The sequence below is a fragment of the Vulpes lagopus genome, chromosome 1 (genome assembly GCF_018345385.1).
Source record: "Vulpes lagopus strain Blue_001 chromosome 1, ASM1834538v1, whole genome shotgun sequence".
Lineage (NCBI taxonomy): Eukaryota > Metazoa > Chordata > Mammalia > Carnivora > Canidae > Vulpes > Vulpes lagopus.
The window spans coordinates 56,883,001-56,909,806 of NC_054824.1; the positions used below are offsets into that span (position 1 = coordinate 56,883,001).

General features: G+C 33.7%; 1 protein-coding gene across 1 annotated transcript; it reads right to left on the reverse strand.

The window, feature by feature from the left end:
- Positions 1–2,925: 2,925 nt before the first annotated feature.
- LOC121486742 (disks large-associated protein 5-like) lies at positions 2,926–4,308 on the reverse strand. The gene has a single exon (XM_041747932.1). It carries the CDS (start codon positions 4,306–4,308, stop codon positions 2,926–2,928), a length of 1,383 nt encoding a protein of 460 aa, XP_041603866.1.
- Positions 4,309–26,806: the final 22,498 nt, after the last annotated feature.

Genomic DNA, 26,806 nt, shown 5'->3' on the forward strand with positions numbered 1-26,806 from the left:
CAGAAAGCTATAGTGTGTAGCATTTTTCCATTGATTGACTCCAAATCCCATTCCTTCTTTCTTCTCTCTCACTTTGTCTTCTTTCTTTCCTTCTATTTTTATTTCTTTCCACATCTTTTACTTTCTTTTCTTCTTTCTTTCCTCTGTCTCTTCGTATAATTTCTTCCTGGATTGGTGATTTGCAGAATACCTTTGATAAATATTCTTCCTCTTTTAGATAATTGCAAAGCAGCTGTTGCTTTCAGCAAGAATAAATGACCCTATATAAACAAATCTGTCTCAATGCTGTCTGTTTTACAATCAACTTCTATTTTTAATTATGTTGTCACAGAAACTATGGAGAGATAGGAGGTCAGTCTTCATCACAATGTCCTTTTCAAAGGACTGTGTGTAATTCACATAAAGCCCCCATTCTGTAGATCAAAAATTGTCAGTGATTAGTAAATATATATTCATCCCAATTGTTTATCTGTCATAAACAAGAGTAATGACTCATACTTATATAACACTTTATACTTTTCAAAGCATTAACATGACATTTGAGAACTACTGATTTAATTCTAAAGTATTTTACCCATTTTGAAAGGAGCAGTCTGGAGGAGAGATAAAATTGGTACGGGTAAACGCACATGTTTAAAAATCTGAAGACCAGCTCCACTGCTTACCCTTCTCAAATATTTTGGCAGGGGATATGTTCTAATTCTGCAAAAAACATTTGACCTGCCAGAATTTCTGCTTATCTGGATGCTTCTACCTATTCATTAATTTATTCTCCAATAACTATTTTCGTATCTACTTTATGGCAGCTTGAATAACAGTTGCTCAAAATGTAAAAGAAAAAAGAGGATCATATTATAATTATTGTCAGGAGTTTATCTGCTGTGAGACAGGAATTTCTATTCTGAAATTCTTGTGAAAGAGAGACAGAATGGTAATTCTTAGAGTAGTTTTCATTTATCATCTAAACCATTTGAGGATTTTTTCTAGTTATTTTAATTATTACTTATTCTTTAAAATTTCAATAAATAGTGCCTCTCCCAGAGAGTCTTATTCAGTTGATCAGAAGAAGCATTCTGTTTTGTTTTCTCTTAAAATTTCACTAGAGGATTTTAATATACCACCAACATTGATAACTGTCTTTAAAAATCTGGGGGACCCACTTCTTTCTCCCTATGGCAAATCCATCTCCATGGTCTATATCAAAGTGCCCATATAAACTTAAATTACTATTTATAGCTTAATACAAAATTACCATATAAATAGCACTAAAAGTTTAAATGTAACTCTTGAGGATTATATTTTGGAAAGTGTAATACATATCAAATGATTTCTAAGGGCTCTTGTTAACAATTTATAAACATCCTAGGAAGGTATCTGGATATAGCACATACATCACCAAATAGCTAATACTTGGAAACATTATGAATATTCAAAATATATAGAAAAATCAAGTAATTTGCAAGGAAAGAAAATAATGGAAAATAGGAATTGGATATAGTTGAACATGGCTATGATACTACCATGAGAAAAAAAGCCCAAAAATAAATTTAATCTAAATAATTGAATACTTGGTTACATAAAATCATCAAATTAAGTACATGGTTATCATAGGAGAGTCCTCTGTAAAAAAAAAAAAAAAAAAAAAAAAAGTAGTCTAATACAGAGTGCCCAAGATGATGAACTAGAAAGACCCTGAACTCACATCTCCTCCATGGACACACCAAATATACACCCATTTATAGTGCAATTCTTCCTGAAGATCTGAGGGCTGACTGAACACTTTCTGCACAACAAAATATAGACTACACAGAAGAGAACATTAAGAGAGATGCAAACATGGTAACAAAGGGAATCCCAACCCCCGGCACTGTAAATTGTAGTGGGAGGATAGCGCTGAGGTACTGTGAGCAGATTCATCTGCCCTGGGGCACATAAAAAAAGACAGAGTTTAAAAGGGCAACTAGAATATAAAAAACAAAACAAAACAACAAAAAAAAAACAGTACTAGAACCCTGCCAAATGGCAAGAAAGCTGCTAGAAATCTCTCCAGGTAGGGAAGCTGGCAAGTGTCACAATTAACATTCTCCCTCCACCTTGATAGTACAGACAGGATTCAGGGTCTAAGTGCCATGCTGGCCTGCTGCCTCAACAAGCCCCAGGCTCCTAGTCCTTACCAGCCTTGGATGCCCTGGGACACAGAGGGGAAAAACGTGGTTTAAAGAGCAAATAAAACATAAAGATTCGTGCCTTAGAACTCTGCTAAATGTCAGGGGAGCTGCTGGAATTCTTTCCAGATCAGAGGCCCTAGCAAGTGCCAGGGCTTATGTTTCCTCTCCATTTTGATAGTGAGGATGGAAGCAGAATCCAGGTGTCTAGGTGACCTAGCACCTCAGGGAGCCCCAAGCCCCTAGCCCATAACAGCCCCAGCTATCCTATCAGGGTGGCCCTAGAACAAGATACCAAGTCATACCTGATCAGTGCTCAATGGAGTTCCAGCCATCTCAGAAGATGACACAGACACAAGGCAGGCACCCTGGAAAACTTTAGGCTCACACAACTTTAGCTCCAGATAACTTGTCTAGACACCACCAGTGCAAAGTGACATGCGACTTCCTAGCCCATGTGTGCTTCTACTCTGGGTGACTCCCCAGAGTACCCCCTCTGTGGAGCACCCTTGGACAACTTGGCCTATGCTCAACTCAACTCCAGCCACCCTGCCAGGGAAATCCCTGTGTAGAGCACACTGGAACCCCCCAGCTTGCTCCTGTTTCAGCTTCAGCTATCCTTCCAGGTGCCTCTGTGTAGAGAGCCCCAAGATCCCCCAGATTGTACCTACTTCAGGTTCAGCTATCTTGCCAGGGTACCATCTATATGGAAAGACCCAGAACTGCTCTGAACCATTCCCACTTCAGCTTAGCCATCTAATCAGGAGGTCCCAAAACTGAATTCACATGAACCCCAAGCCCGTGCCAGCCACAACTCCAGCCTGTCAAAGTCACCTTCATCACTGAAGGGCCTTAGAGGTGAAAAGGCAATCAAGTTACCACCAAAGGAAACGTGTCTGACATGATCTTGATGTTTCCTCTCCACCCAAGTGAATGTAGTACTGCTGTTTAGGTCTGGCGAATCAAGAAGATGGCATTCAGTCGTGAGGCTTCTAGTATCAAATACTGACTGAGAAATTTTGGTTTTCTCTTCCTGTAAGATGTTATTTTGTGATGGTATATTTTTTTCAGGGCTGCTCATCAAAACATCCTGTGCTGTAACTGAAGAATGTAGTTCCAGTCCTTCTATAACATCTGGAATTTCTTTCTTTTTATTAATATCATTAGCCACTTCACCAGCAAGACAGGGCAAATTCATTCTTTCACTGGGTAAACAAGCCATCTCAAAGTTTATCTTGTTTGCATTATCATTTACTTCAATTAAACCCTGTAACCCAGGACACTGAGCATCTTCTATGCTGTTCCTGGTTTTAGGAATAGTTGAAAGCAAAGTCTCCTTATCAACATGCTCACTTTTGGTGCTTTGAGGATCAGGATTCTGTGGTGACATAGTCTGCCTTAGATGGTCCATCTCAGCCCTGCTCTCAGACACAGATTTGCTGACAGACTTCGGTGTCCTAAGTCTTTGAGAAAGACATTCAGAAGAGATAGAAAGTCCTGAGAAGGATTTAATAGGACTTTCAATTCTGAAAAATCCAGCATCAAACACTATTTTATCAACTTCCTTTGGCATTACAGAGGCCGCTGCCTCCACAGGTTCTTTCTGCTTCATCTTCTCTCTCATTGCATGTTTTATGGCTGCAAGGCGATTTCTAGCTGCAATTCTTCCATCATCATCCTGTTTGGGTTTACTTGCTACCCCTGAGACAACTTTCTTCTGAGGGACTTTTTTGCTTACATTATTATTGTTCTGCCATCCAGATTCCTCGAGTTTGGTCAAATTGTTGAATTTTTGGTTTACATCTTCTATCTGAAAATTAACCATATCCCAAAATCCATCCAGATCTGTACAGGTAGTCTCCTTTTCACCGCGCTTATATTCACAATTGTCCACCAGCCCTTCAAACTGCTTGAACCTTTCTTTCATAAGGAGTCTTGTTTGCCCAACAGCTGTACGAATAAGATCTTTAGCATCATCTGGAATGTCCAATTCAAGCTTCCTGTCCCACTCAAGGCAGTGCGAAGTTAATTTCTCAGTTTCTAACCGAAGAATATTTCTGAAATACAGCACATCATGGTGGGGCTGAGATATTGACACAGAGTCAATACAACCATAAAAAATATATGGAAAACCATAAATCATTCCTTTAGTTGAGGAAAAGTGTCTCTTTTACCAAATTCATAAAAACAAACACAGGAAGTCAAGCAAAATGAAGAGATGGGCTTCATTTCATATGATTATGAAATGCATATGCTTTTCATATGCATTGTATATGCTTCAAATGAAAGAATAAGACAAAACCTCAGAAAAAGAACTAAATAAATGGAGATAAGCAATTTATCTGATTAAAAGTTCAATGTAATAATTGCAAAGATGATAGCCAGACTGTAGAGAGGAGGATGAATAAAGTGAGGACTTCAACAAAGATACAGGGAATATAAAAAAGAATCAATCAAAGTTGGAAAATATATAGTTGAAATGAAAATTACATTACATAAAAATTGCATTACAACACTAGATCAGAGAATGCCATAGAATAGATCAGCAATCTGCAGGACAGGGTAATAGAAAGTACCTATGCTGAACAGTAAAAAGAAAAAAGAATTTTAAAAAAATGAGGCTAGATTAAGGGATCATTTAGATGATATCAAGTGAACAAACATTTGCATAATAAGGATCCAAGAAGGAGAAGAAAGAATGGGGTAGAACCTAGGTGAAGAAATAATAGCTGAAAATTTTTCTGTCCTGGGAAAAACAAAACAAAACAAAACAGACATCCAGCTTCAGGAAGCACAGAGTTCCAAATAATATGAACCAAAAAAGGTAATGATAAAAAGGGAATTTTAAAAGCAGCAAAAGAGAAGCAACTAGTTATGTATAAGGGATACTCCATAAGGATAGCAGCTAATTTTTCAGCAGAACTTTGCAGGCCAGAAGAGAGAGGCATGACATATTTAAAATGTTAAAAGGAAAACAAACAAACAAACAAACAAACATACAGCCAAGAATACTCTTACCAGCAGGCCATCATTCAAAATTGAAGGAGACATAGTTTCCTAGACAAACATAAGTTAAAGGAGTTTATTGTCACTAAACAGGCTTTATAAAAATGTTAAAGAGACTTCTTTAAGGGGAAAAGGAAAAGCCATAATGAGAAATACTAAAATTATGAGAGGAAAAATGTCATGATTAAAAGCAAACATATAGTAAAGGTACTAGAGTAATAAATTATAAAGTAATAAAGGTTAAAATCAATAGCAAAATAAAAACAATTAGGTAAGGGGATTCACAAAATGAAAAGATGTAAAATATGACAACATATACACAAAACATGAAAGAGTAAAAATAAAGTTCTTCTAGAATGTAAAGCATTTAAGTAACCATGAACTTAATATAGACTACTATATATTTAGGATGTTATATATGAACCTCATGGGAACCACAGACCAAAACTATACTAGATACACAAAAAATAAAGAGAAAGAAAGCCAATGATACATTAGAGAAAGTCATCAATCATGAAAAAAAGAGAAAGAGATAAAGGAACAGAGAAGAAATATAAAAGCAACCATAAAACAGTTAACAAAATGGCAATAGTACATAACTATCAATAATTAATTTAAATGTAAAGAGTCCAAATGATCTAATAAAAAGATATTAGGCAGACAGAATGAATGCCTAATATGAGGCCTATAAGAGACACAATTTAGACCTAAAGGCACATAGAGACTGAAAGTGAAAGGATGGAAAAAGATATTGCATGCAACTGAAAGTGGGGGAAAAAAGCTGGGGTAGCCATACTTCTATCAGACAAAATAGACCTTAAAACAAAGACTGTAACAAGAAACAAAGAATGGCATTGCAGAATATTAAAGAGATCAATCCTACAAGAGGAAAAAATAATTGTAAATATCTATGCACCCAACATTGAAGCATCTAAATACATAAAGCAAATATTGACAAAAATAAAGAGAGAAATTGACTATCATGTAATAATAGTAGGGCACTTTAACATCCCACTCTACATCAATGGCTAGAGTATCCAGACTGAAAATCAATAAAGAAACTATATTTGAGTGACACATTAGACAAGATGGACTTAACAGATATATACAGAACATTCTATCCAAAAAACAAACAAAACTAAACAAAACAAAAAACCTCAAAAACCAAAATACATATTTTTTCAAGTGCAGAAGGAACATTCTCCAGAATAGATTACAAAACAAATATCAATAAATTTAAGAAGATTGAAATCATATCAAACATCTTTTCCAAACACAGTATGAAACTAGAAATTAGTTATAAGGAAAAAAACTGGAAAAAAACACCAATATGTGCAGGCTAAGCAACATGTTACTAAATAGTCAATGGGTCAATAAAAGAATCAAAGAGGAAGTCAAAATATATCTGGATACAAATAAAATGGAAATACATTAGTTTAAAATATTGGGAACACAGTAAAAGCAGTTCTTTTTTTTTTTATGATAGTCACACAGAGAGAGAGAGAGAGAGAGGGAGAGAGAGGCAGAGACATAGGCAGAGGGAGAAGCAGGCTCCATGCGCCGCGAGCCCGACGTGGGACTCGATTCCAGGTCTCCAGGATCACTCCCTGAGCCAAAGGCAGGCGCCAAACCGCTGCGCCACCCAGGGATCCCAGTAAAAGCACTTCAAAGGGAAATATTATACTAATACAGATAAACCTACCTCAAAAAATAGAAATAATCTCACATAAACAATCCAACTTTGCATCTAAAAGGACTAGAAAAACAATAAACGAAGCCCGAAGTTAGTAGAAGGAAAGACATAATAAAGAAATATTAATGAAATAGAGACCAAAAAATAGAAAAGATCAATGAAGCCAAGATCAGTTCCTTTGAAAATAAAATTAATAAAACTTTAGTCAAGCTCAGCAAGAAAAAAAGAGAGAGGACCTGAATAAATAAAACCAAAAAATGAAAGAGGAGAAGAACCAACACAACAGAAATACAAAGGATTATAAGAGACTACAGTGAAAAATTATATACCAATAAATTGGACAACCTAGAAGAAATAGACAAATTGCTAGAAACAAACAACCTTCTAAAACTGAACCCAAAGAATCAGACCATTTTCTACAAACAAAATCAATTTGGTCATCAAAAATGCCAAACTGGGGCTCCTGGGTGGCTCAGTTGGTTAAGCGTTGGGACTCTTGATTGAGGCTCAGGTAATGATCTCAGGGCTGTGAGATTAAATCCCCATGTCCGACTCCATGGTAGGCATGGATTCTTTTTCTCCTCCTCCTTTTGCCTCTCCCCTGGCTCATGCTCTCTCTCTCTAGATTAAAAAAAAAAAAAAAAATTCCAAACAAACAAAAATCTAGGCCCCGATGAATTCACAGGTGAATTTCACTAAACATTTAAAGAAGAGTTAATATCTACTCTCCTCAAACTATTCCAAAAACTAGAAGTGGAAATAATACTTCCAAACACATTCTACACAGCCATCATACACTGATACTGAAACCAGACAAATACACTCCAAAAAGGATAAACAAACAAAAGAATGAATAAAAGAAGGAAGAAAGAAGAAAGAAAGAAAAAGAAGAAAGAAAGAAGAAAGAAAGAAAGAAAGAAAGAAAGAAAGAAAGAAAGAAAGAAAGAAAGAAAAGGAAGAAAGAAGAAACAGGAAAAAAAAGAGAAAACTACAGGTGAGTATCCCACATGAACATGGATCCAAAACTCCTTTAAAAAATATTAGCAAGCACATTCAATAATACATTAAATGGATCATTCACCACAATCAGGTAGGATTTATTCCAAGGATGCAAAGATGGTTCAATATTCTCAAATCAATCAATGTGATACACCACATTTAAAAAATAAACGACAAAAAATCATATAATCATCTCAATAGATACATAAAAGGCATGTGGCAAAATTCAACATCCATTTGTGATAAAAAATAAAACCTCTCAGCAAAGTGGGCTTTGAGGAGACGTAGCTCAATATAATAAAGGCCGTGTATAAAAAAGCCAACATCATACTCAATGGTGAAACTAAGAACTTTTCCTCTGAGATCAGCACAAGAGAAGGATTCTATTCTCACTACTCTTATTCCACATAGTACATCCTAGCCACACAATCAGACAAGAGAAAGAAATAAAAGGCATCCAAGTTGGTAAGAAACAAGAAAAATTGTTACTATTTTCACATGACAGGATATTATACATAGAAAGTTCTAAAGACTCAACCAAAAAGCTATTAGAACCAATAAATGAACTCAGTATAGATGCAGGATAAGAAATTAATACACAGAAATCTCTTGCATTTCTATATGCCAATAATAAAGTAGCACAAAAAGAAATTATGAAAACAATTCCACTTGCAATAACACTGAAAAAACAAAATACCTCCGAATAAACTTAACCAAGAAGGTGAAAAAAAACCTATTCTGAAAACCATAAAACATTGGTGAAAGAAATTGAAGACAACACACTCAAATGGAAAGATATACCATGTCTATGGATTGAAAGAATTAATATTGTTAAAATGTTCATATTATCCAAAGTGATCTACAGATTCAATGTAATACATATCAAAATATCAATAGCATTTTCACAGAATTAGAACAAATAATCTTAAAATTTGTGTGGAATCACAAAAAGATGCCAAATAGCCAAAGTAATCTTCAGAAAGAACAAAACTGGAGGTATCATAAAATCAGATTTCCTGATATACTATAGGGATACCTGGGTGGCTCAGTGCTTGAGTGTGTCTGCCTTTAGTTCAGGTTGTGATCCTGGGGTCCTGGGATTGAGTCCCACTCAGGCTCCCTGCAGGGAGTCTGCTTCTCCCTCTGCCTATGTTACTGCCTATCTCTGTGTCATTCATAAATAAATAAATAAAATTTATTTTATTTATTTAAATAAGAGCTATAATAATCAAAACAGTATTTAGTGGCACAAAAATTGACACATAGATCAATAGAACAGAGAGAGAGCCCAGAAACAAATCCATGCTTAGATGGTCAATTAATCTACAGCAAAGGAAACAAGACTATACAATAGAGAAAGAAAGTCTCTCAAATAACTGATGCAGGAAAAACTGGACAGCTACTTGCAAAAGAATAAAACTGGACCACTTTTTTGCCATTTACAAAAATAAACTCAAAATGGATTAAAGATCTAAATGTGAGATCTAAAATCATAAAATCCCTAGAAGAAAACATAGGCAGTAATCTCTTTGATATCACCTTAGCAACATTTTTCTAGATGTGCATCCTTAAATAAGAGATACAAAAGAAAAAAAATAAACTATTGGGGCTACAACAAAATTAAAAGGTTTTTCTCAATGAAGAAAACCATCAAAACCATCAAAGTGAAAAAGTATTCTACTGAATGGGAGAAGATATTTGCAAATGATATGTCCAATAGTCTATTAATAGCCAAAATATATAAAGGATTTATAGAACTCAACACCAAAAGAATAATCCAAATTCAAAACAGGCAGGGATTCTCCACAGACATTTAAAAAGAAAAGACACATAATAATTAACAAATGAAAAGATGTTGAACATCATTAGTCTCAAAGAAATACAGAGCAAAACCACAATGAGAGATTATTTCACACAAGTCAGAATAGCTAGTATCAAAAAGATAATAAACAGCAAATGTTGGTGAAGAAAAAGATGTAGAACATGTATATATGGAGTCTGAGAAGGAAGGGAGAAAGAAAGTAGAAGAATATATTTGAAGAAATCAAGGCTAGAAATTTCTCCTGTTTGATGATAAACATATGGGATCCAGAATATTAATAAATCCCCAAAAAGATAAATATAAAGAAAATATGTCATATTCAAATTGCCAAAAACTAAAAATAATGAGAAAATCTTGACAACAGACAGAAAAAAAAAATGACATTTTATACAAGGGAATAACAATTTCAATGAAGGCAGACTTTTTATTTATAGATATGGAGGCTGGAAGATAATGGAAAACACTTCTTAAGTACTAAAATAAAACATTCTCAACTCAAAATATTATATTTAGTGGGAAAAGAATCCTTGAAGACGGAAAGCAAAATAAAGCACATTAAAAAAAAAAAAAGAAGCTAAAATAATTAATAAGTACAAATCATTTCCAGGAGACATTCACTATCAGAAATAGGTGTTCATGTGACATGAATTCTCACTTTTGCTCTCTTGCTTTTCAGAGTTTTGTTTGTTTTGTTTTGTTTTGTTTTGCTTTGTTTTAACCTGGTATCTAATCTACAGTCATCTGGTTTGAGAAAGAAAACCTATGACACTCAGAAACCAGCAGCATCTCTCAGGTGTCCCAAAAGCTGCCTGTCATGTTACTAATTGTAGTTTCTTATTTGAAGGACACTGTACTTGAAAGATAATACCAAAGATAAAGGAAGTGGTATATAACTGAATTAAGGCTAAATGGTTTTCTTAACAAAATTTCCCTCTGGGAATGAGCAAAGCTCTAGTAACCTTAAAAGCCCCTCTGACATTTCTGACATTTCAAACCTAATACTTTCACTACACTAATACTTTCTTCCTACCTGGTAATAGTCTCCAGTATTTACTTCCTTTCTTTATATCTCCCCTTAAAATAAAAGTCAGTAGCTCTCTCATTACCTGTTTTCAATACTTTGGACTCTTTGCATTCTTTTGGTGTGTTTTTGTAATTGGAAAATAAATATATTGGAAAGTAGGAACTTTCACAACTTTTAATTAAATAATGTCAGTGGCAACCTAAACAAATCTACTCTTAAAGATGCATGTCATTGAAAAGTTTAATTTTGTTAAAACTTATTTACATTCTTTGAGTAGGATAAGCACTCTGAACATGCAAACAAAAACAAGTACTACTCATAGTAATAGTAAAATTATGTTAGTAGTATTTAAAGGTTCATCTTTCAAAAAAAGATTTGTACAATTTAGGGGTTTTAAATTAAAAATATAGAGATTCTTATTAAGATGAAACAGACAAATAACTTTCCATATGGATAAGATATAAAGAATTGTTTGGGGATAATATAAGTTAACAAATGTAAAGATATTTCTAAATCTTTGTAAATACTTTGATCAGTTAACAGTTTTTCCTACTTTCCTGATGCTTTCTTTATTAACATCTAAATTTCTAATATTGATAAAGAATATTGCATGGAAAAAAATCTAAGAACTGTTTGAGAGATTTGTTCAACTAGCTTGGAGCATTCTTAAATAAAGATTAATAATAATTTCAACCAATACAACCAGTTAGCTGGCTATGCTGCTAAGATAATTACAGTATTCTTTATTTGGAAATAAGTCTTAATTTTCCTGTATTTAAGAATGAACTTCACATAAAGAAATGAAAAGATTAGATGTTTTTATACAATACTCCCTGTAGACATCTCTTGTATAAGTTTTGCTCTCTGGAAAAGCCCCAGATGATATTTTATCAGTGGAGAAGACAGAGTGATTAAGATGTAACTGTAGGTATAATCTAAATTATCAGGATACAAGGTAGCTCTAGGTTCCCAAATTTTCTAATTATCAAAATGATGCAGCTTTTTTTTTTTCTTTTTTTAAGTATATACCCAAGATTTCCTTCACAAGAAAATCAGTGTGATTCAGCAGGTTTGGGATGGGTCCCAGGAATCCTTGAAATCAGCCCAGATAAGAAGATCCATTAAATTTGGTTATCTATGGTAGAAAAGAGAAGTAATTTAGGAAGATTAAACTATTTAATAAAGGAAGCTCCAAGAAATATTCCTAGCAGTCATAATTCAAAAGAGCCAAAATAATAATGGTGAAAGGGAATATAAAGGAAGGGAGAAGAAATGTTGGGAAATATCAGGAAGGGAGACAGAACATAAAGACTCCTAACTCGGGGAAACGAACTAGGGGTGGTGGAAGGGGAGGAGAGCGGGTGTTGGAGGGGAAGGGGTGACGGGCACTGAGGTGGACACTTGACGGGATAAGCACTGGGTGTTTTTCTGTATGTTGGTAAATTGAACACCAATAAAAATTAAAAAAAAAAAAAAAAACAACAACAAAAGAGCCAAAAGATGGAAGCAACCCCTGTCCACTGACAGATGAACAAATAAACGAGATGTGGTATATACCTACAATGGAATTTTCTGACACATGCTACAACATGAATAAAACTTGAGGACATTTAGAAATAAGCAGTCACAAAAAGACAAATTCTGTTAGTATTCCATTTATATGAGATATCTAGAGTAGTCAAATACATAGAAACAAAAAGTAAAATGGTGTTTGCGGGGGCTGGTGAGGAGAGGAAATGGGGACTTGTTTTATGGGTATAGAATTTGAGGGGTTTTTTTTTATTTATTTAGGAGAGAAAGAGAAAGAGCAGGGGAAGTGGCAAGGGAAGAGGGAGAGTGAGAGAGAGAATCAGAAGCAGACTCCCCGCTGAGCAGGGAGCCAACTTGGAGCTTCATCCCACATTCCACCACCTTGAGATCATGACCTGAACTGAAATCTAGAGTAGGGCACTTAACTGACTAAGCCATCGAGGTGCCCCTAGAATTTGAGTTTTGCAAAATGAAGAAGTTCTGGAGGTTGACTGCACAACAATTTGAATATACTTAACACCACTGACTTGTATACTAAAAATTGGTTAAGATGGTACATTTTATGTTATGCGTATTTTACTAGGATAAGATCGTTTTAAAAGAACTTCAGTGGCAAAAACATAATTTTCTTATTCACGCTTTCGCTGTGAAACAGAACTGTGAAAATATGATATACTCCATATATAATACTCATTGTTAACCTGCCATCTTGAAAGGAAAAAAAATTAATTGTAGAAATAGCCCATCTCTCTCCCAGCAGCAGAGATGCCAGGGGAGTTTTCCTGTCCATAAGGGTTTATACATCAAAGGGAGGGTGTGAGTACAGAGCACTTGAATAAGATTCTGGATCAAACATGACATAATTAGAGGAAAATTCTCTGGTCTAAATGATTGAAAAGATCCTCAGAGTGAACACAACACTGGAGTATAAAGGTGCACGAATAATTTTGTATTTATTATTAATTTCATTCAAGATTATATTTCACAGATTGCTTTTCTCAGATTAAAATGCAGATAAAGCTCTGAACCTAGATAGTGACTCACCTTCAAGAATCAGCAGCATTTTACAGAAAAAGCACTGTCCTGTAATTTATCAGCACCTCTCTGGGAGCTCCCAGAGTATTTATAGCTTGGTGATTCATAGTTCCCAGGCTTAAAGTCTGTGCTGGGTAGTCGGTTTGTTCATTAGGCTGTGCCACATTATCTCAAATAAACTAAACCGATTTATTAGCAAAATGAGAGAAAGTAATCCCTGGAAACTCATCAAACATAATCCTGGGCACTACGTGGTCATGGAAATTGCCACCTTGACAATTGAAAAATTCATGTCTCAAATGAAAATATTAAATTATTTCAACTATAAGAACAAATAGAGAAGTCACATGGATGTGAATGTTGGTTGTGTATGCATGGATGCGCTGTGCAATTAATACACCATAAAAGTTCATGATGTTTTTGAAAATATCACATGGACCATAGAATTTTGTTTAGTTTACTTATATAAAAAAATGAGATTACTATATTTCAAGAACTTTTAATTTTTTTAATTCCAAAAGCCCAGGATATATAATAAAAGTAGAAAATTACCCTTAATTTCTAAATGCTGAACTTTTCAGAGCACTGATAATTCAATTTAATAAACCTTTATTTGCCTATGTGTAAAGCACTGTCTGCATAAATAAGTAATGTTAAGTTTCTATCCCTAAGGATTTTGTACTTTATTAGAAAAAGATATATACCAGAATCTGTCCAACTTGGCTGTACTCTACATTAAAACTGCCTGAGAGCTAAAAAAAAAGAAAAGAAAAAAAAGAAAAAGTGAATGGCCAGCTCTAACCCTAGAGGTTTTGATTTAATTTACCTGACTCTGGGCCTGCAACTATTTGTTGTGGTGGTGGTGGTATTTAATTTCCCAAAAGATGCTAATATGCAGAATAAAATGAGCAGTTCTCAACAAATCTTAATTCAAAATAAGATGTTTCCAGGTCCATGTGGTTGATTAAATACACTAAACTTCCCCCCTTCCTTTCTAATATTTTTATGAAATGAGAGAAAATATGTATTTAAAAAATAGCAAAGCTGAAAAAAATGTTTTTAAGGATGTCATGAGAAGACGAGACTTCTAGAGGAATTTCTAGAAAGCAGATAGAATCATTTTGCTGAAGATAATAGTATGGAAGAGTCACAGCCCAAACCAAGCAGAGACAACCAGATTCAGAGCAGTTTTCCCCTGGGTTGTCTCAGAGATGCTTCCAGGTGGGAATCAAGAAATAGGATTATGATATTAAAAAAAGATAATAGCCTTTTTAAAAAAATGCATCTACAGCATGGCAGTTGTGCCCCTGATCCCTGTGTATAGAGAGGGGATGAAGTCTCCCAGATAAAGCACAGTAACTGCTCTCTGAAAAAGGATTTAGGAGTGCTCCTACTGAGAGTATTAGCAACTGATTAGCATGAAGAACTGTTGACTCTGCACCTCCTCATCTCATGCAAAGGGGGTGAGGTGAACAGACACCTAAAAGACAGGTAGCTCTATATGAATAAAATAAACTAAAATATTCCTCATATGAACTAAACCCCCTCTTTATTTTGGCAAATATAGGAATGTCTGGACTGCCTGCTCACATGCCCTGTGTGGAAGCAAGGCTGTTGGTATGAACAATCCTCACATCAAAATGGCCACAATTAGTTATTGCAGAGGAGAGAGGCCTGCAGAGGAAACTGACCCACAAAATCACAGGAAAGAAAACTCAAGATTCCCAAGTATTCATCAGCATGAGCCTTAATTCCTAACTATGAGTGGATATCTAATGATCATCAGACATAGAGGGAAAATCAGGAGCATAAAAAAGAAGGATCAAATGAATAAACCAAAAACATGATCTTGAAAGAAACAATTTGTTTAGGTATTAAGAGAATTTTCAAAAATACTACTTGATATATTTGGGATTATCTGAAAAGAACAGGAGCAAATTGCTATGAATAAAAATGTCCCATGATAAAAGAGCATTGGCCATTTTGAGATGGCACCAACACCAGGCCACGAGTGGACCGGAGTCCCTGACCTGATGCTGGAGATGCCACAATGCCACATCATGAGACGGGGAGGACGAGAAGAGAAAAATGAAAGAATCTTACTGGATATTTTATATATGAAAAGTAGGAGTTTTGATTGAGACCAAAAAGAGCTGTAATCAAAATAATTGGCTAGAATTTAGAAATATTACTGAAAAACTCTTCTACAAAAAAACGTACATTTATGGATCTCTAATCAGCATCATCTTTATACCACAGCAAACATTTTTTTTCATAAGGTTCTAGAGGCTGGGAAGTCCAAAATCAAGGTGCAGGCACATTCAATGTCTGGTGAGGACCTTCCTGGTTCATAAATGGCCTTCTTTTTTGTTGTGTCTTCACATGGTAGAAAAAGTGAAAGAGCTCTCTGGGGCTTCTTTTATAAGAGCACTAATCCCCTTTATAACATCTCCACCCTCATGACCTAATCACCTCCTAAAAGCCCTACCTTCTAATCCTATCACATTAGGGATTATGTTTCAACACAGGAATTTTGGAGGCCATAGTGTTCAGTCTTTAGCAACAAGTAAATTCTCAAAGACCAAGTTCAGTGATGTAATGAAAAGAGTCTAATAACTTAAAGCAGAGCTTGGTCTTGATATCTGTCCCCATTTTCCAGATCAAGTTCAGTGCTGGAATGAAGAGAGTCTAGTAACTCAAAGCAGGACCTGGTCTTTGACATCCATCTCCGTTTTCCAGACATGTAATTGGTACCATGAATTAGATTCCTCTCTGGCAACATTGACATAAGATGCTCAGCTTATACCTTTGAGTTTTGACTATCTCTTAAAATTTTGCCTGGTAATTTCTCACTGACTTATCAGTTTTTATAGCATAAATTTTAAGTTTTTTTTTTTTTCCAGCATTTTCTCTCTCAATGGGATAGTTTCTCTGAGAAATATATGTTACTACTAGAAATAGAAATATTGATGAGAACATAGCTTGGTACATACTGGGTCCTCAATTAATATTTGTTTCATGATAAAGAAAGAAAAGAAAAGAAGAAAAAAGAGAAAATAGGAGAGGAGAGAAGAGAAGAAAGTAAAGAGAAAGAGAAAGAGGTGGGGGAGGAAATGGTGAAGCCTCTCTAGGTGATGTGAAGAAGTTTGGACTTTGTGTTAAAAATGAAGAGCAGTCATATAAATTGGTTTGTTTGTTTTGTTTTGTTTTGTTTTTAACACAGAGCATGATGTTCACATTTTGGTTATGGAATGAGGAAAATGGATTGCAGCAAAGCTAGTGTTAATGTAAGAAACCAGTAAATTGGACTAGGATTGGATGTATGAAAGAATACAAGTAGATAGAACTCAGAGTTAGTTCACATATGAAATTCAAGAACTTGATGACATTGATGTAGAACATGAGTGAGAGGTGAGAGCATGAGTCACGTGCTAAACCACTGAGCCACCCAGGGATCCCAGATGTATATTTTAAATAAAGAATATATTCACAATATTTGGTTTACCATAGTTTTCTACCTTTGTCAACTTTCATTTTAGTACAAACCAATATAGGAAGAAAACAAATACTCTCAAATTTATGGCACTAAAGATGTAGTAAAGAAACAAACCAAATGTGAAGTTTAATTAAATCTTATTTTCTTTCTTTAAAATACAATTGCATTTTTAATTACAGTTTTATTTCATGCTTTATTCTGATTTTCCACTTAGAATATGAGCATAAATAATGCACTTACTTATTTGGAGGGTGTGTGTGTGTGTACACACACATGCATGTGTGAGTGTGGATTAGGAATATATCATTACACAAAAGCTAAATTTCTTGCACTTGTAGACTACATTGGTGACACAGTGTCACCAATTACTTGATGATTTACTTTACAAAATTTTAGTTTCTCTTAGTCACACATTTTAACATCATTACCTTTTTAAGATAGCTTTTATATATATATATATATATATATATATATATATACAGTGATTTTTTTTTTAAGATTTTATTTATTTATCCATGAGAGACACAGAGAGAGGGGTCAGAGACACAGGCAGAGGGAGAAGCAGGCTCCATGCAGGGAGCCTGACATGGGACTCGATTCGGGTCTCCAGGATCACACCCTGGGCTGAAGCGGCGCTAAACCACTGAGCCACCCGGGCTGCCCCTTAAAATAGCTTTTTATTAGAATGTTTGTGTAAGGGTGCAGAGGACATATGTGTGTATACTTGCATTATGTTGAGATCTTAACTATAAAAGACAACTCTGTGCCTCAGCAAGCCTCTGATTCCTTTGGACCTAAATTTTCTTATTTGTAAACTGAAGCAGTAGAATTAAGTAATTTCTAATGTTTATTCTAGTTTTAAGATCTATATTTATATGATATAATGGCTATAATTTGAAGGTGTGCCTGGACTTTTATCCTTTCTGTATCTTTTTATTTTTTCTCACTCATGCCAGACATTATTTTTATTACCAAAACAAGATATTTCCTACAAAGTCCTGGGAAACATAATCTCAAAGACATATATAAGTGCTTCTCTGTTGCTACAAAATAAAGTGCAGTTTCTTTCCTTTGAATATGCATGGGACTTCAGATGCTCTGAGCAATAACTCCTCAGCCTTGCACAGCTTCCTTGACACACACTTTCTGCTCTAGAAATACTGACCAGCACACAGATTCACCCTTCCTTCCCTCTGTCCATGCTACTTTTTGCTTTCCTTTGTCAACCTAACCCCTCCTGATCCTTTCAAACAAAGGGAAGCATCCTCTCATTCAAGCAAGCCTTTATCAAACTCTAAACCAGCTTTGGTGCTCCCTCTCTGGGCTTCTGCTATCATAGCACTTAGTTAACATGCTAAAACCACATCTTTCCATAACCACTCTCAGCACAGGCCTGTAAACTCCCTGAAGACAGAGATTTCTGTCATTTCTTTTGGTATCCTCTAAATAAATATTTGTTGAATTGTTAAAAGGAAGTTAAATATGATTTCCTTTTAAATAATTGGTATTTTTATTTTTTGCTTTCAATATATTCTACATTAACATGAGGATTATTGTTTCATCCATGTTTTTGGATCATTTTAATAATGAATTATCAGATTTCTTCTAACATAGGGACTTTAGCAGTTGAAAAAAATTTAAGTAGACTTTAGTGATATTTTACTATAAAAAATTGGATTGATAATTAAAAGAACAGTTATAATTTTTAAGGATTTATTTTATTCCAGATGTTGTTCTAAGTGCTTTAAACATATCTCAATTGATACCCATCCTATTAGTAGGTTCTATCATTGTCCCTATTTTACAAATGGGCTCATAGAGGAAATTAATTTAAGCATAAAATATCAATTCACTGCTTACTTCACTAGATGTTTTTCATTTGGGCTGGCATGCCTATTAAGTGGATTAAATTAACTGTTAATCAATAGAATAATAATAATGATATTAGGTGATACAGTAAAGGAGCATCATGCTAGGTGCAGTGGGGGAAACATAGGTGATTAAAAAATAAATCATAACCTTGATATATTTGCTGTATTATAAAGGAAACACGATATAAAAATATTCTATTTAATGAATTCTTCTAATTTTTTCCTCTCTGAGATTTGTTATACCTAATTCATTGTTCTTTTTGATACATCTTCAAGAATAAGCATGGGAAAAAATAAAAGTATCCACATCCACATAGCAATACTTGCTTATGAAAAAAATATTTTTGATATCTTTAAAAATGTTGGGAATAAATACTTATTAAGATAAATACTAAATAACAATATTATTTGACTCTCCTACCATTTCATATATAACAGGAATTCTAGGATTAATTATTTTGATAAAATTGAAAGTGGACCTAGGCTGAACTTTTCAAGGACCGTCAAAATTACAAGGATTGTTTTTAAACACACACTTTGATAGTCTCAGTTATTCATAGCACATACCATTCAATTTAATTGATTTGCACTCAACCATCTGCTGTCTAATTGCCTCATAGCCAGTGGGACTTATATAAGTAAATGAATATTAGAGATTGAAAGAATACTAATGTGAAGTTTATGTTTTATTAAAAATGTCTTCTTGTTCAACCACAAAAATTAAATATATTAAAATTTAGGTGAATTTTTTAAAAGCCTACTTTTAAGATTTTCATTCATTACCAAGATGGAGTAACATGAATAAGATTTATCCTCCTGCCCCAAACATCAAAACGTGGATAAAATACATGAAACAAAGGTTTTTGAAACTTTGGACATCATACAGTGAGAGCAGTAACTGAGAGAGATAGGAAGTCAACAAGGTGAACACTCTGATTTCCTCCTTTTACTGCCTGGAGGGGTTTTGTATGTGATGGCACAAGAGAAGATAATCAGGCAGAGCCCTTGTCTTGAGGAGGTATAGTGGGGAGAGTAAGGAGGTCCAATTGATTGAGTTTACAGTATAGAATGCTGGACAGAAGAGTTGCACAGATGGAAAACTCCAGAAAACTGTAAGAGTTTCTCTTAAATCACCAGCTGAATACTAACCAGCAGATGCACATGGGAAAACAACTTGAAACTGGTTAAATAAATGTCCAGAAAGATTAAAAGCAATAATTCTTTGAGTTCATGCAGGGCTGAAAAACTGAATTCCTATTCTCACCAACCAGAGTGGAAATTCTAATAATTCACAGCATATCAGACAGAGTACTCAGAAAACTTTGCCTCAGTTGTGAGGTAAAATCAAACACAGGCTAAATTCTGCCCTGGTCCTGTCTAGTAAGATTTAAAGGCAATAGGCAGACCTGCACTGTAAAAAATAGTAAAGGAATTCTTTCTGGCCAAAGGAAAATAATATCAGAGGGAAATGGGGAACTCAGAAAGGGATGGTTTTGTTCTTCATTATAGGTCACAGTTTTCTGCTTTGCATACATTGGGACTTTACATACGATAAACATTGTGAACTCTCATGGGGCACTTTGATTTTTTTTTTTTTTTGTCTTCCTATAAATGTCCTTGTACTTTGTTTTGGAATTATTAAATTTATTGAAAATAGTTTGATTCTTTCAAGTCTTTCCTTTAGCATACACTAACCACCCATAAAACGAGGCAATAGCATAAAATTCATCCTAATAAAATTTCTCTATTGGTGTTTCAAATCATGATCAATTTGTCCCTGTTATGATGGCTCATGGACTATGTTATCAAATATCTATTTGAAATTATCTGATGTCATCATAGAGCCATCATGGTTTTATGAGATCATACCTTCATGGTTCTTGCAACTTGTCAATTCCTATCTGTTCTTTCCAGAATTGGAAAGCAAATTTTTTGCACTATGATGTAATCCTTGAACTCTTTCATGGATTCTGTTCAATGAGAAGTCCTTGAATAAAAATGTTATAAATAATGAAGATAAGATCCAAAAAATGTTAAATAAAAATTTTGTATTGAAGTATTCAAAATATTTGTTTTGGATATGGATACTCTCCAAAGTACAGAAGGACAATCATCAAATCTCCTTCACCAGTTAAGGGTATTGGAATATGATGAACAAGAAGGTTAACATATTTCAATACTTCCTAAACTACATGTGAGTTGGCTGGATTATTGGAATATGACTTTGATGAATGTATCCAAGGTTACAATGGTTCTGAGGCAAAAAGAATAATTCTTTGGCTACTGGTCCAAGGGATAGCTAAAATAAGCAATGGGTCTTTCAGGTGTGTCATGTTGCTGACTTTGTCTCTCTAGAGCATGACCTAATATTTTCATATACATAAAAAGAGAGGTTTATGAAAGTCTGAGAATCAGTCTGGATTCTATTGTGTGACATGTTGCTGATTTCATATTCCTCAAAAATGAACTAATCCTTGCACATAGATAGATAGATAGATAGATAGATAGATAGATAGATAGATAGATAGATAGATGATAGATAGGTGATAGATAGATATAGATGATATTTTAAGAAAAAAATCTATATTTTATGGCTCTTCTCTAATTATTCTGTTTTCTAATTGTTATTGTGGATTTTTCTCATTAGGATTCTTTAATAATATCTAATTCTTAAATAGCACCTGGTATAAGTGGTATTTCTAGATTGATTGTAAAAGTATCATTTATAGAAATTTGAGGGACTTTAAAAAATCCTTCCAACATCCATTTTATCTGGAAGTTCAACATGCAAAGTAGGTCATCACATATAAAGATTATAAGATTTATATCACAGAGAACAAAGGAGTTTCCACTGATAACATTCACAAATGAACAGTTACAGTATGATATGTTAGAAGTGACTAAGGATTATTATAAATTTTCAGTATTTTGGGTGTTTTCTATAAATCAATGCAAATAAAGTTCACTTCCCCTTAAGCATTTACTATTTATTTTAAATCACAAATTTCACATCTTTTAATATTTTTACTTCTGGCATAATCAGGTATTTTTATTTTATCTGTAAGGCCATAATTTAGTTTTCATTTTTAGATGACTTATATTTTAAGTCAGTTTGAAATGTTCAGCCACATTTGGAGATTTTATAAGTTGTCAATTTCTCTTGTAATTTATTTATTTATTTATTTTTGCTTCTCTCCTTTTAGTTCTGTGAACATTTACAAATAAAGGACAAGAATCTCTTTATACTGCTCTTGACTACTTCAGGATCCTGTCTGAAAATGTTCTAAAGTCTATTTTTTTTTCTTTTTACACATTTGAAAAAGTCTTCTGAAATATTTCTGAAAATGGCATTATATTTAGGATTTTTCTTTTATTTTTGACAAAATAAAAAATCAGGCCATCTTTGATTAGGCACGGCTAGGTTATTTGAATCATTTCCTGGTCTTTCCCATCCTGCTGCTTATAACTTTTTTTTTTTTTTTTTGTATTAGAGGGATCAACAATTAAGTGAACTCATTGGTACAGATCTGATTGTCCGGAAAAGTAAGTATTTAATAGAATCCTGAATTTGGAAGTGAATTTCTATTTCTCTTTCAGCAGGTTAAAAAAAAAAATCTATAAATATATCTCTGAACGTGACTTTAGCCTGGGCTATAAAAATGCCCTAAAAGAATAATAAGTAATAAAAATAAACTATTGGTTTCAAAATATCTGTAATTCCAGCTTCTAGTCATAATATAAGGACTAGATTTACCTTTCTCTATAAATATGCAAAGAAAAATCAAAACCTGAAAACAGACACTGGCTAACAGCATTTCAGGACTGATCCCTACCAGAAGACAAACAGATGATGTCAGCCTTATAATTGTTCTGGCTTGCTATGTAGACACAATTTTTAAAAAGCCAGCAACCACACAGAGAAGAGGAATGTGAATGGTGGATAGGAAAGGCTGAGGCAGGTGGTAGTAGTGGGGGCAGAGTTTGAAAAGAGGGAGATTTGCAAAAAAGAGCTCCAGAAATCTAAATAAAGAGTTCTTTTACATCTTTGCTAAGTATTCAGATATGTAAGCACAGAATGAAGCTCCAGGAGGCCTGATAGAGAAGAACCAGGTATAAGGTAAAAATTCCCAGCACCTGCACAAGGTAAGTTCTAGAAAATATATTAAACTCTAACCAGCAAAATAGACTGTCCCTAATGATCCTTTAGCATATTTAGGAGAGTGAATTGTTATCAGAAGGGATCATATGTAAGTAATTGGGGGTAAACTATCAATTGAACAAAGGCTACCCCAGACCTTCCCCCAGCAAAGCTTTAAAAATGCCTCAGATGGGGGTACCCAGTTGGCTCAGTCACTTAAGCATCTACCTTTGGCTCAGGTCATGGTCCAGGAGTCTTGGGATCTTGGAATTGAGCCCTGCGTCAGGCTCCCTGCTTAGCAGAGGGGTCTGCTCCTCCTTTTCCCCCTTCCCCTCCCCATTTGCTGTCTATCTGTCTCTCTCTCTCTCTCTCTCTCTCTGTCTCTCAGATAAATAAATTCTTAAAAAAAAAACTCAGAGGAAGAAACTGACTTGCAAGTAATTTGATTGTATGATAATACAAAGCGTAACACTTTTTAAAGGAAGAAAAATCTCCAGGATTCTTAACAAATTCATATCTGTAATGTTTAGCATAAAATCAAAATAACTGATTATGCTATGTAGAAATATATAGCCCAAAACAGGAGAAAAACAATCAATAGAAATACGACTATAAATGACATAAATGACAAAGCTAGCAAATGCATTAAAGTTATTACAAATATGTAAACATAATATAAACAAAATAAAAAGGAGAATGAAAATTTAAAAGAAAGAACTAAATAGAAATTGTAGAGGTAAAACATAAAATGTCTAAGTGAAAATTTTAATTACAGATTAGACACTACACAAGAAAATATTGGTAAATTTACAGATTTAGCAATGAATCTATTGAAAACTTCAAAAAAGGGAGATAAAATTAAGACGTATTATTAACCTACAGAATAAAATAAAATAATCTAATATACATGGAATAGGAATTCCAAAAATGATAGGAATGGGATAAACAAACAGAAAAGAAGAGAAGAAACAGAGGCTAACACGTTCTCAAACCTGAATAAAACTATAGTGCTAGCTCAATCACCAATGGGATGAACAAAGCACAAAATAAAGCACAAACACAATCAAAATAAAATTGCTCAAAAAAAAAAAAAAACAGTGATAAGAAGAAAACAATATCCAGAGAAAAGAGACAAAGTATACGAAACAAAAGATAAAAATGACTGCATATCACTCACCAGAAACTAAGTAAGCCAAAAGCTAATAAAATAACATCTTGAAAGTGCTGAAAAATTATAGTTTAAATTCTATGCCCAGGTGCCCCTATAGTTTAATGATACTATTCCTGCACAACTTTTTCAGAAAACAGAGATCAACATTACCCTGATTACCAAAAGCCAAAAAATAAATTTTAAAGACCTAAAACTTGGAATTAATATCCTCATGAACATACAAGTTTCTTAACAAAATACTAGCAAATATGACGCATCAAAATTAAGTTAGTTTTATTCTATGAAAACAAGGTTGATTTAATATTTGAACATCAACCTGCATATTTACCACATTAGTAGGCTTTTACAAGACTATAATTATCACAAAATATGCAATTGAGAGGCCTTTGAGAAAAGTCAATACTTACTCATGATTTAAAAAAAGACAAAACAAAACTCTCAGCAAATTCATAATATAAGGGAATTTTCTCAACTTGATAAAGGGGTCCTATGAGAAATTTTCAGCTAAAAGAACAATGGTGAAAGAGTAAATCCTTTTTCTTTAATATCAGCAAGAAGAAAATGATTCCCACTCATCATTACCAGCCCATTCAGTAAGCCAAAAATAAAAATGTGTGGGGATACAACAGAATTAAAACTGTCTTTATTCACATATGACACATGAAGAATTATGTATCTGCATCTACACTGAGGGATCTTTAAAAAAAAAACTACCAGAACTTGTAAGCTAATAAATACCATACAATACCAGATATAGTTATATAGAGATATTTACATCAGTAATAAATAGGAATGCAAAATAAAACTATAATGAGATACCACTACAAACCTTATAGAACAGCTATAATTCAAGACTTGACAATGCCAATGTTGACAGTTGGTTACTTATATACATTGCTTATAAGAATGGAAAATGACCACCATTTAAAAAAGCAAGTTAGCTGTTTCTCACAAATTTAAAATCATCTGCCATATAGCTTAACAATTTCATTCCTAGATATCTGACCAAGAAAATGAAAACACATGCCCACCACACAGAGATATGTACACACATGTATTGTTAGCTTCCTTATTCCCCATAGCCACAATTTGGGAATAATCCAAAAGGTCCATAAATAAGCAAATGAATAAACATGCTGGTATATCATATGACTGAAGGCTAGTCAGCAATGAAAAGGAATGAACTACAGATACAACTGCACAATATGGATTGTCCTACAAATATTATGTTAAGAGGAAGAAATCAGACACAGAAGAGCAGATACTCTTGAGTCATTTATATGAAACTCTAGAAAAATAATTACAAACTACATTAGGAGAAAGCAGAACAGTGATATCTGGGACTGAGGATGAGGAGATGAGATTTACTGTGAAGGAAAGTTTTGGGTAATAAAAATGCTGTGTCTTAATAGTGGTGGGAGTTGCCTGGCTGTATACAGTTCTTGAAACTCATCAAAATATACATTAACTAGGGACAGATTTTATGAAAATTATGCCTTGATAAAGTTTTCTTGAACAATAGAACTTCTCAGTTTTATATCTGTTATAAAAAATTGACAATCCCCAAAAGAAATGTGTGTATACTTCAGTTCTGTATCTCAGTTCACACATCAAGCAATATATTAAAATATTATGCTAATTGACATTTTAGTAATTCAATTTAATATATTATGATGACATCATATAATTGACAAATCCCTAGGATCCCTAAGATTGAGGATCTCTGAGTTAGGTTCCAGTTCAGCCTAGTACTAGATATATGATCTTCACCATAGTCAGTGAGCCTGTCCATGTCTCAGTATTCATATTTAATAAAAGAAAATATAATACAAACCCAGAATAGCATAGTAATATTCAAATATCCTAACAAGATTAAAATCTCTTTATTAGAATTTTAAAGGACTATACAAAGATGGACTTACTTCTATATTATCGATAATAATTATAAAAGATATTGGATTTGCTACAACTTGTGCAGGGAGTCTGCAGTTGTCTGAAATAGGAGTTGATTTATGCTATAAGGTCAACCAAAATTTAGAGAATGTTTAACCTTTATATTTAGCTTATGTGCGTTTTGTTGAAAGAGATGAGAGACTACAAGAAAAAAATAAATGATGGCAATTTTATCACTCAAAAATATAATATAATATGTATCATCATCATATAGAAAGAAAACACATACCCCTCTTTTGATTCTAGACAAGGTTTTTTCCCTTCTAATATATCTTAGTTTACCATTTTTCATAGAAGCCAGATAGGTTGATTTTTATTTATCCCAAATCTACTACAAATAAATTTATTTAAAACTAGCAGCTAACTGCTTCAATAAGGATCCATTTTCCATTTTCTTTAAATTTTTGCTTCTTTAAATTTCTTTAAATTTTGCTCATGGACCCTTAAGTATACATTGATTTGCTGTATGTTATTTTTTTCATTTCCTCCTGTATATGAATGTATTTTGCATTAAAATGAATAACCAACCATAATAAACCTACTGGAAAGAACAAAGCAACTACCTAAATAATCACCTAAACTGTGATTACAAATAATTTTATGACAAAATATCTATTGTCTTGCTGCTAGATAATTTTGGTCACTTCTTTAGAACTATCTAATAAGAGAAAATAAAAAGAAAACAATTTATGGAAACTTAATGTATAAAATAGAGGTAAATGGAAAGCAACTTAGTTTTATAGATTTATTCAGTTGTAAAAAGGATGGGACATATTAACACTGTGACAAGCTGAAAAGCCAAGGAGAAAAATAATTATTTAGATAAGTAAAATGGAATGTAAAAAGAAAATAGCAGAAGAATTCTACAAAAAATTCTAACAGCTTCCTGACAATATGATTAAC

Coding starts and splice junctions, on each gene's coding strand:
- LOC121486742 (XM_041747932.1), bottom strand. CDS start 4,308: ATGATTTATGGTTTTCCATATATTTTTTATGGTTGTATTGACTCTGTG.